The 11,505-nt window shown below is 49.9% G+C and overlaps 1 protein-coding gene across 4 annotated transcripts in view; it reads right to left on the reverse strand.

The window, feature by feature from the left end:
• LOC119268110 (suppressor of mec-8 and unc-52 protein homolog 1-like) overlaps positions 1-11,505 on the reverse strand; it is a 24,096-nt gene that overhangs the window by 6,157 nt on the left and 6,434 nt on the right. For all 4 annotated transcript variants that reach the window (XM_037549620.1, XM_037549618.1, XM_037549619.1 and 1 more), the window contains 9 exons: positions 5,637-5,720; positions 5,432-5,535; positions 4,903-4,989; positions 4,775-4,828; positions 4,493-4,588; positions 3,938-4,065; positions 1,490-1,616; positions 1,295-1,354; positions 1,095-1,202 (listed from right to left, as the gene is read on the reverse strand). In XM_037549620.1, the coding sequence (XP_037405517.1) occupies positions 1,095-1,202; positions 1,295-1,354; positions 1,490-1,616; positions 3,938-4,065; positions 4,493-4,588; positions 4,775-4,828; positions 4,903-4,989; positions 5,432-5,535; positions 5,637-5,720 (848 nt within the window). The remainder of the gene's footprint in view (positions 1-1,094; positions 1,203-1,294; positions 1,355-1,489; positions 1,617-3,937; positions 4,066-4,492; positions 4,589-4,774; positions 4,829-4,902; positions 4,990-5,431; positions 5,536-5,636; positions 5,721-11,505) is intronic.

The following is an 11,505-nucleotide window of genomic DNA, read 5'->3' on the forward strand; positions in this document are numbered from 1 at the left end:
AGGATGGGGCGGCGCCGCGGCGAGCTGCCGAATCATAGCGGCTAGGGTTATTTGAGGATAGATAATGGTGAGATGGGAATAGCGGCCACTGCAGCAGTTAGCAGCCTAGCAGGGATCGGAAGGGGAATAGCCAACTCCTATTTGACCATCGAGTACTAGCAGTGGAGCAATTGGGCTTTAGTGGAGCATTTGGGCTTTGGTTCAGATGTTGGGCTGTGTGAGTTGCGAAGACTCGTATTAGGCATGTGTCCTGACATTCTCGGGTAATTCGGTGTACTCGGGTACTTGACGTATACAACCGAAATCACCGATACATGTTCGGTTTTTTAGGATCACTGACCGAAGCTCTGACCAAAGAATTCGGTTTTGGTATCTTCGGGCTCGGTCCCAGTTAATCCGGTTCGGTACTTCGGTCATCGGTTTATATGCCCACCCCTAGGTCCAAGGAGGCGAGGCGGCGGCAGCCTGGCCTGGGTGCCAAGGCGACGGCCTGGAATCAACGACCGGGACGGAGATGCGGACCTCTGATAGCAGATCGAGAATGATTTTGCAGACGCCGAATTCCTTGGGCGATGGGATGTTGACCAGGCAGGCGGAGGGCAGAGGCGGCAAGGTAATACAGGAGGAAGCAGCGGACTAGGTACGGGCTGCCAGACCCGGCCACTTCGATCTGGACGAGGAGAAGCCTCTTCAATCTGGACGGGGAGACCAGAGAAGGGGAACCGACTTCCTGAGGAGCGAGGACAGCCAGGGCGGTGTGGCCAAGCCAGAGAGAATCGGAGGAGACGTTCAGCTGGCCAGAAAGAAGACAGCGGCAGCAGCAGTACTAGATGGATCCAGCACGAGTTGCAATCGTGCAAAAAAAAGAACCTAAGCTCGATACCATGTCAGGGAAATATGCAACTTGTATTATCCAGAGGCTAAAGCCAGAGGCTCCATACCATGTCAGTATGCTCCACTGAAATACTTAATTTTTCGGGGGGAAAAAAAGAACCTAAGCTCGATACCATGTCAGTATGCTCCACTGAAATACTTAATTTTTCAAAAAAATAGACACTTGAAAAACATGATGGGATGTGAAGGTAACAGTATACCTGTCCTTGTAAAGTCATGATGTATATTGACGAAGTCTTATTGCAGACAACAATGTGATCACTATTCTTTGGAAACAAATGGACAGAGTTAACAGATGCATCTCCTCCCTGGAAATTTAAGAATACATATGGATAAGAAAAAGCATGGCTGAAAGCCTGAGTTATGGAAGGAGTCCGTTAATGTGAAAAATAATGATTACCCTCAGAGGAGGAGGAGGCTTGAATGATTGCAAACAGTCTGCTGTTTTCGCATCCCATACCTACATCGAGAAATTATAAATGATGCGCACACAATTGTCTACCATACAGAACAATAGATGTGGGAAATTAATGAATTAATAAATAATAGTTCTCATCGGAACAGAAGTTCAAATGCTGATACACAAGATCTGCACCTTAACAGTACAGTCACTGGAAGCTGTGATAACACGGGTGCCATCAGTAGAAAAGATGGCATAGTTCACGTAGGAGTCATGACCGCGAAATTCTTTTAGCATCTTCCCGGACTTAAGGCCATGGATTCTGCAGAAATGAAGAGAATAACCCTGTAATTATTTTCAGGGGCTAAAGCAGAAACATGATAGGCACGGAATATATAAGACCAAAACTATGAACACAGCAGCAGCAAAAGAGAAGAAAAAATGGCATCATGGAAATGGCAACATGCAGGATGTTGCAGAATAAAACACAATTCAGTATGCAATTCATGGTTCAGATTTGTGGTGCTTGCACAGGTTGTTTTCCCACTCAAAACAGGGAAAAATTCACCAACTACCCAATGCATTTAAGTTCTGGTTTATTCTTTTGTTAAGTCTGATTTATATAACTTTGTTAACATAGAGGGAGAGGAAGGCTGTAAACATAATTTTGTAAACCATCCACACTGAACGTTAAACAACAACAACAACAACAAAGCCTTTAGTCCCAAACAAGTTGGGGTAGGCAAGAGGTGAAACCCATAAGACCTCGCGACCAACTCATGGCTCTGGCACATGGATAGCAAGCTTCCACGCACCCCTGTCCATGGCTAGTTCTTTGGTGATACTCCAATCCTTCAGGTCTCTCTTAACGGACTCCTCCTATGTCAAATTCAATCTACCCCGACCTCTCTTGACATTCTCCGCACGCTTTAGCCATCCGCTATGCACTGGAGCTTCTGGAGGCCTGCGCTGAATATGCCCAAACCATCTCAGACAATGTTGGACAAGCTTCTCTTCAATTGGTGCTACCCCAACTCTATCTCGTATATCATCATTCCGGACTCGATTCTTCCTCGTGTGGCCACACATCCATCTCAACATACGCATCTCCACCACACCTAACTATTGAACATGTCGCCTTTTAGTCGGCCAACACTCAGCGCCATACAACATTGCGGGTCGAACCGCCATCCTGTAGAACTTGCTTTTTAGCTTTTGTGGCACTCTCTTGTCGCAGAGAATGCCAGAAGCTTGGCGCCACTTCATCCATCCAGCTTTGATTCGATGGTTCACATCTTCATCAATACCCCCATCCTCCTGTAGCATTGACCCCAAATATCGAAAGGTGTCCTTCTGAGGCACCACCTGCCCATCAAGGCTAACCACCTCCTCCTCACACCTAGTAGTACTGAAACCGCACATCATGTACTCGGTTTTAGTTCTACTAAGCCTAAACCCTTTCGATTCCAAGGTTTGTCTCCATAACTCTAACTTCCTATTTACCCCCATCCGACTATCGTCAACTAGCACCACATCATCCGCAAAGAGCATACACCATGGGATATCTCCTTGTATATCCCTTGTGACCTCATCCATCACCAAGGCAAAAAGATAAGGGCTCAAAGCTGACCCCTGATGCAGTCCTATCTTAATCGGGAAGTCATCAATGTCGACATCACTTGTTCGAACACTTGTCACAACATTATCGTACATGTCCTTGATGAGGGTAATGTACTTTGCTCGGACTTTGTGTTTCTCCAAGGCCCACCATCATGACATTCCGCTGTATCTTATCATAGGCCTTCTCCAAGTCAATGAACACCATATGCAAGTCCTTCTTTTGCTCCCTGTATCTCCATAAGTTGTCGTACCAAGAAAATGGCTTCCATGGTCGACCTCCCAGGCATGAAACCAAACTGATTTTTGGTCACGCTTGTCATTCTTCTTAAGCGATGCTCCATAACTCTTTCCCATAGTTTCATTGTACGGCTCATCAGCCAAATTCCACGGTAATTAGTACAACTCTAAACATCCCCCTTGTTCTTGAAGATTGGTACTAATATACTCTGTCTCCATTCTTCTGGCATCTTGTTTGCCCGAAAAATGAGGTTGAAAAGTTTGGTTAGCCATACTATCGCTATGTCCCCGAGGCCTTTCCACACCTCAATGGGGATACAATCAGGGCCCATCGCCTTGCCTCCTTTCATCCTTTTCCATTACCACTTTAGACAAGAAAACTATGCACTGAGAAAAGGCAGTTTTGTTTCCCCCAGTTCAGGAAACAACCCATAATTTTATTTTGACTAACTCTCAAATGGATCAAATATTTCAATGATATGCAATTTAGCCATGAATACTGTGCGCAAACTAAACATCTTTTAACTGGACTATCTTAAAGAGACTGAAAAGAGAGCGCCCATATGAGAATAACAGAAGTGGTTAACGGGACAGCTGCACTATGTTACGAGTCCTCAAACACAAGGATGGACAAAAGCACGAGGATTTCCCAAATAATGCAACACTAGCTCACCACATGCAAAATATAATCTTTGACGATGCTTTGTCATGAGAACATAATATAACAGTGAAAAGCAAATAAGTATATATCCATTGTGAATTCAAATTGGTGGTATTGTAAGAAACCTTGCAGTAGTGTCAAAAGAGGTACTCAGTATCTGAGTTCCATCACGTGAGAATGTAACACTTGTAACACCTTTCGCGTGTGAACGCTCGAGGCGTCGCAAGCACTGGCCAGTTCGTATACGCCAAACCTGAAAAGCAGTGAAAAGAAACAGTTAAATACGGCAATGCAATTCTTCTCTCACAAACAGACTGAATGGCTGGTGAAATAATGACCCATAATGAAGGTCTAAGAAATTAGTTGGCCACATGTATTGACTAATGATGTACTTTTACCAACTGATGATTGTATGGTCGAACATGACCAATGATACCACGCATAAATGTACTCAATATGACTGCACTCCACAGGAGGAAGAAAAAATATAGCAATTAACACATGCCGGCACGTTAAACAATCAGAACTGTAAAGAGGTCAGGCTTTGTCTCTGAGCAAACACACTTACAAGCAGTTCACATGACTACAAACACAGTGACCACTAGGAACAGTGAACTTGCAATAAATATTGCCAAGGGAGAGGGGGTGTGGGGGGATGGGGGAGAGAACAGTGAGAGTACCTTAATTTTTCCATCCTGTGATCCAGATGCCAGCATCTCAGAATCTCTACTAAAATCAACACAGAGCACAGCATCCTCATGCATCATAAAGCTTTCCTGGAAAGTATTTTCAAACAAACATTATGCAGAACCTAACAATCTTGTCAGTATCTAAATCAAATAACACGACATATTGATGTCCCTCAAAAGCTATTGATCTTGAATAGCTTGGCTACATGCACAATTACAGGGTTCATGTAAAATCCATGTTAAAGGCGAAAAGCTCCAATGCTAGGGCCTTACATCGGCTTGATATTGAAGATCCTTTTTCAGCTTGCCGCTGACATAATCCCAGACCTGAAAATGTTAATGAAATTTAGCCATGTACGACAAAAGAGCTAACCTGTAAAACACACTAGCAACCAACTTACTTCAATGATTCCATCCACTGAGCATGAAACGAGGTACTGGCCATCGGGTGAGAATCGAGCACACTCAGGGTGGGTTTTCTTCCCGAACTGAAATAAAAAACAAAATGTCGAGTTGTAACCATGAGGAAAAGCCTGAGAACAGCAATTCTCCAGGCAGTCATGTGTTTCTATATCCTCCTTTCAGCATGGAAGTGAAGATGGTAGAATCCTTAACTACATCTTACAGCATGTTAACATGTCCTAGTGTGTTTTGCATCGATATTTTCCAAAGAATTTTGGGACCACCATAATGTCCCAATGAAAGTCAGCGTCACATGCAATTAAGCCAACGCAAAAAATATCATTAATTAGTTGTGTCAATATTCTTCTGCTGTCAACTTAAGTAAGAAATCATCATTTTAGGCTTCTGAAAGTCATTGATATCAATTATCAAATATGTTTATCAATAATTTATCTTCTGCAGTTTCCAAAAATCCGGCGTGTACATGAAAAAGCCAATGTAAGCTCGCTGATACAGCCACAAGATAACCTTTATTTGATGTGACAAAGTAGTAGGATATGCCTCTTCTTCGTCTTGCTTCATTGCAGCGGTTCCTCTGAACAAATCAAACTGTGTGCCAGGGGGTAACAAACCTATGCAAGAGGAACAAAAAAGGAGCTAGGATGAGTTCGCAATTGGCAATGCGGGGATCGTCACAGTATCACAGGTTAAAAACGTGCGACCAAGAGAGTACCTTGGTGCTGTTGCCATTTCAAAGCCTGGGTAATCAGTGCCATTAGCCGAGCTGGTGGGACTACTGAAACTTCAGAAGCAATTGCTGACATCGGCAAGGCAGGTGAAGCGTTAGTATTGAGGATCAGAAAGGCAGAACTTCAATTGCGGCTATTATTGCAAAAGTAGGACATGTCTATGAGCATTGCACAACTTTAAATCATCAATTAATAAGTCCCTCGTATTCAACAGCACATGGAACAATAAAACTTATAATTTTAAAAAATGTTCAAGAAAAATATTCCCTCCATGGCTCCGTTCCAAAATATAAGGTGTGTTATTGGAAAAGTCAAACTTCTCTATGTTTGACCAATCTTATCTTTCCCTTAATAATAAAGCACGGATTGAGTCTGTCGGGTTCACCATCACGCCGTTTTTACAAAAAGGTCCCTGTCGTTTTTGATAATTAACCCGCGCTACAGTACTTAAGTGGTAAACAGAGGAAAAACATTTCGTGTGTTTGGGCGTGGGACTCGCTTGGCCTTCAGGGAAAAAAATAGCACGGCAGCCTGTCCTCTCCTCTGCGCATGCACAACAGCACGGGTCCTTCCTGGGACGGCACAGCACCGCCGCCATGAATCCCGCTGCCACGCGCGGCCGGTTTACCTCTCCAGCTACCCTCCAGCAGCGCCGCTGTTGCCCTGTTCTTCCCCTCCTCACCCGCCCCAACTCCTCACCCCTAGCCTCCTTCGCCTCAAGGCGGACGTCTCCGATTTGGATAGGATTCCATGGCGTGTTCACGCCGCCACGCACAGTCGGTCTTCCTCTCCAGCTACCTTCCAGCAGTGTCGGCGTTGCCCTGTTCTTCCCCTCCTCCCCTTCCCCAACTCCTCACCCCCAGCCTCCTCCGCCTCAGAGGCGGACGTCTCCAATTTGGAGCTCAAGTACTGCCTCCCCGGCACCTCCATCCCCATGTACGTCCTCCCGTCAGGTGTGTACAAATTTAAGATCTAGAATTAAAGGATTCTAAGGTTGAATAGAAGGAGGAACAGAAAGAATGGGTAGCAATTTGTACGGGGATTTCATTTTTTGTGCCAACCTCTGAGACCCCTTCTCTGCCATGGATTTGGATGCTTGCAGATTTGGATTGGGGTGCAACAGAGATGAGGAAGGACAAAGCACGAACAGCTCAAGTGAGAGTGAACGGATATGAACACCACAACCCTCTCAGGTGGGATTGCCATATTCTATGCTCATATTCAAAGTATCATCTAATGTTTGGCCAAAGGCTCCATAAAACCACATGTGCCATTTGATTTCAGAGTATCTATTAATTTTTCCTGTTCTTCAGATCATTGAGAGGTAGTTAGGTTTGCCGTGGTTTTTGCAGGGGACGTTGGTTGATCAGGATACCCAATTCTCAAACAAGCATCCTGAGATGCTCTAGATATGGAAGTTCACCCCCAAGCTCGACCAACAAGTTTTTTGGTTCATGTTCAATGGGAGGTGAAGAGTGTCGAGCAGGTATTGATGCAGGTCCAAGGTAAACTCTATTTTGCTTCTTTTATTGTGTTTAGATGAACATGTCAAAGGTGCAGATGGACATGATGAAGCCGTGAATTGTCACACAGGTCACTGAGCTTCTTGGGTTTGACAAACTACCTAACTGCTATTAACCTGAATTTAGTTTCATCTGAACTAAGAGGACCACATGTGCTTCTCCAACAAAGAATTACTCATTTGTTGTTCTCTTGCACTGTTAATTTTTGTTCAAATTGGTGTGAGTGCGACCTCTTTGTCATGTTAGATAAGCCTTTCTGTATCACATGGATGTGACCTGTAGTATGGTGTACAAAAGTGATGAAAGGTATTCGTTGGAATTAAATTTCTGTAGCTGTACTTTTGTGTCATCTCCCTCATGTAGATATATATGTATATATACTAGCAGACTAGCACATAAATTATTTACATCAAAACTGAGACGTATCTATTTATGATGAAGGCATTTTTTTCTTTATATTTAGCAGTACCTCTTGCTGCTATAAAGAAAGTAGAAACATGGTTGATAAATAATCAGATTGTTCTGCCCATTTTTCATTTCACAATCCATTACAACTGCTATGTCCTTGCAATCATACCACTACACATGAAGCTTCCTAGATCTGGAACCCAACCAAAGAAAAATCAAGTTTGATTCGTGCTCTTATTAGGCCTCGCTGCGACGCTGATGTTTTTTGGCCAGGTTGCGCAGAATCTACTCATGCTTATAAAACAAGTTTGTTAACAGATTAAATAGTCCCACCTTGCTTCTTACACCTAATTCCATCAAGTTAAAAAAAACTAATTATATCAATTTATATATGCCTGTAAGTATGTGTTATGACCAACATATTAGGGGCTTAGCCTAGTGGGCTGTGGCCCAAGTTATCTTATCATTATTAGGGGCTTAGCCCAATTATCTTATTGTTATTAGGGTCGTTTGCTTAGGAGTCGAGTAAACCTCTCTATATAAGGAGAGGAGATGTATCAATCTAATCAAGCAAGAAGCAATCAGTATTTGCTCGGCTTCCCTTAGGGAGCCGGGAGACCTAACCCTAGCCACCTCTTGCCAACGCCGCCGCCTCCTCCCTCGCGCACGACGGCGCCCAGCCGCCAGCGACCGCGAGTTCGCCCTCGTCCAGCCCCCTCCTTCCCCTACACCCTCCGGCCTAGACCCGGTAGAACCCTAGTTTCTACCACTAAGGTGTTAGGAGCTAGGGTTCTGCCGGTTCTAGGGCGGAGACTGTAGGGGAAAGATGGAGGAAGACGAGGCCGAGGGCGCGGCGGCCGGCGGCTGGGTGCCGTCCTTGCGTGGTGGAGAAGAGGCGGCGGCGGCGCAAGAGGCGGCTAGGGTTAGGTCTCCCGGCTCCCTAAGGGAAGCCGAGCAAATACTGATTGCTTCTTGCTTGATTAGATTGATACATCTCCTCTCTCCTTATATAAAGAGGTTTACTTGACTCCTAAGCAAACAATAAGATAATTGGGCTAAGCCCCTAATAACGATAAGATAACTTGGGCCACAACCCACTGGGCTAAGCCCCTAATATGATGGTCATAACACTTCTCCCTGCCTGCACAAACAGCTCGTCCTCGAGCTGTAAGGTGGGGAAGCGCTTGCTGAACTCCTCGAGGTGATCAACCAGCGTCAAACACCTTCGCGACAGTTGGGGCGGTCAGGTCGACGGCGACGGCGTCCTCCTCAATGTAGTCTGCAACCTCCAGGTAGAAGAGTCACGGGCAGACGTGGTCGGGCGTGTAGGGCTCGTCGCAGTTGAAGCACAACTCTTGGCGGCGACGCTCGAGTAGCTCAGTCGAGGTGAACCGGCGGAACGGGCGCGCCGCGGTCGCGACGAGGGGTGTCGCGGAAGCCTGAGCAAGCCGACCCTGCGCGGGAACATCCGGCCCGGGTAGCGGCCCAGCGGCCCGGGACGGTGATGCCTGTTGGATGGCCACCGCGCGGCGCTCGAACGCACGGGCGTAGTACATGGCCGTCTGGAGATCCTGGGGTCCCCGAAGCTCCACGTCCACGCGGATGTGATTCGGAAGTCCACCGACGAAGAGGTCGACCCGATGTTGCGCTGTCACGCCCGACGCGTGGCATGCTAGGGCCTGGAAACGGTCGGCGAAGTCCTGAACCGTGGAGGTGAAGGGAAGGCGGCCTAGCTTTGCCAGGCGGCTCCCGCGAATCGGTGGCCCAAAACGAAGAAGACAGAGCTCGCGGAAGCGCTCCCAAGGGGGCATGCTGCCCTCGTCCCGCTCGAGGGCGTAGTACCAGGTCTGTGCCGCGCCGCGGAGGTGGTAAGAGGCGTGCCAGGTACGCTCCGAGGCAAGGGTGCGCTGCCCGCGAAAGAACTGCTCGCACTGGTTGAGCCAGTTGAGGGGGTCCTCCGTGCCGTCATAAGTGGCGAAGTCCAGTTTGGCAAACCGTGGCGGTGTCTGAGTCGGAGCGTCGTGGCCGACTGGCTCGGAGGTGCGAAGCAGCGAGGAATGGGGCGCCCGGTCAGCATGGCCATGGCCCGTGGAGTGCCCCGCCGAGCCGGAGGGATCACCGAAATGCAGAGTGGGTGCCACCGGGTCTCCAGCCGACGTGTAGACGGGTGGCGGCGGTGATCCGGTCAGCCAGGCCGGTATTGGGGACGGCGACGGCGAGAAGCGCACTTGCTGGATCGGTACGCCTCCCTGCGTGGGTGACCCGGGCCCCGTGCTGGGCAGTGGCGAGGCCGGCAACTGCGGCTGCGGCGGCACAGACCCGGGTGGCGTGGGGGACGCAGCGAGGGCCGAGGCCGGCCACTGTTCCCGCCCTCGCCGTCCCAGCTTCCGGCCTGGTTGGCCGGGACGTCACCGCCGCCAGTCTACACCATGGCCGCGGACCAGCCGGCGCCCTCCCTATCGTACGACGGGCCCTCCGGCTCCGCGGGTTTCCACGGTGGCTTCGACGGGCCACCGCTTTCCTGCGGACCACCTGTGCACACCGGACCAACACCATCCTCTTCGCTGCTCCGTACCGCCGAGCCGTACACTCACGGCGGTCATGCTCAGACACCGCCGCGCTTCGCCAAGCTCGCCTTCGCCACCTACGACGGCGCCGAGGACCCCCTCAACTAGCTCAACCAGTGCGAGCAGTTCTTCAGGGGGCAACGGACGCTCGCGTCGGACCGCACCTGGCTCGCCTCTTATCACCTCCGCGGCTCCGCGCAGACGTGGTACTATGCCCTCGAGCAGGACGAGGGCGACATGCCCCCATGGGAGCGTTTTCGCGAGTTCTGCCTCCTTCGATTTGGACTACCGATACATGGGAGCCGGCTGGCGGAGTTGGGCCGCCTTCCCTTCACCTCTACGGTGCAGGACTATGTTGTTGCCGCTCTCTCTCTCTCTCTCACGTCGGACGAAGGTGGAAGAAGGAGAACACGGACACAAGATTTTCCGGCCGGCGCACGAACGCCGCCACGGGCGCACGAACGCCCCAATCCTTTTCTTCCTTACAGTGGCTACATGACTACACACGGCTCAGATTACAACATACAGCAGTACAAATGTATTCAAGTCCCCGGCACACTCACACAGGGCACTGCCCACCCCTCCTACTCGCGCGTGCACGACCTGCATGCTTGGCCAGCCGCGCTAACTACGCGCACTACGTCCGCCGCTAGTGCAGCACTCCTCAACGGCCACCCAGACTGATCATGCGGGCTAACAAACCCATGCATGCATGGATCTAACAAACTTGCACTAACACACGAGACTGCAGGCACACACCCTCGCCCGAGCCCACCACGGTCGGACCCGACGCGGCCACCGTACGCACGTACACGCACCGCGCCTGACCTGTCCTGAGCCGTGGCTTATTGCCTAACATTCTCTCCTCTAAGCCACGATCTCGCCGTCACCGGAGTTGTTGCAGCTCCTGTCATTGTCGTCGTCACGACCGTGACCCAGCCCGCGGACCCGACCCGGCGCATCGACGCTGGTCGCACCGCCACGGACCCGACCTGGCGCACTGACGCCGGTCGCACCATGCTCCGTCACGACCCCGACGACATATGCCGGGAGCTCCTTCTCCGCCGGCGACACACGCCTGACGTCCCTCGACGCCCCGCATGTCCCGCGCGCACCCGACGCGCCCGACCGCCCCAGTGCGTCCCGCACGTCCCGCGCGCACCCGACGCGCCCGACCACACCAGTGAGTCCCGCACGTCCCGCGCGCGCCCGACGAGCCCGACCGCACCAGACGCTCACCGCGCGCCCGCGGTCCCGACGCGTCCAGTGTGCACCCATAACACGCACCAGTCGCGCCCGGCTCGCCGCCGCGGCTTATTGCCCTGCGCATGCCGCCATGCAGTGCCTCCACGCCG

Source organism: Triticum dicoccoides, chromosome 3A, assembly GCF_002162155.2.
Source record: "Triticum dicoccoides isolate Atlit2015 ecotype Zavitan chromosome 3A, WEW_v2.0, whole genome shotgun sequence".
Classification (NCBI taxonomy): Eukaryota; Viridiplantae; Streptophyta; class Magnoliopsida; order Poales; family Poaceae; genus Triticum; species Triticum dicoccoides.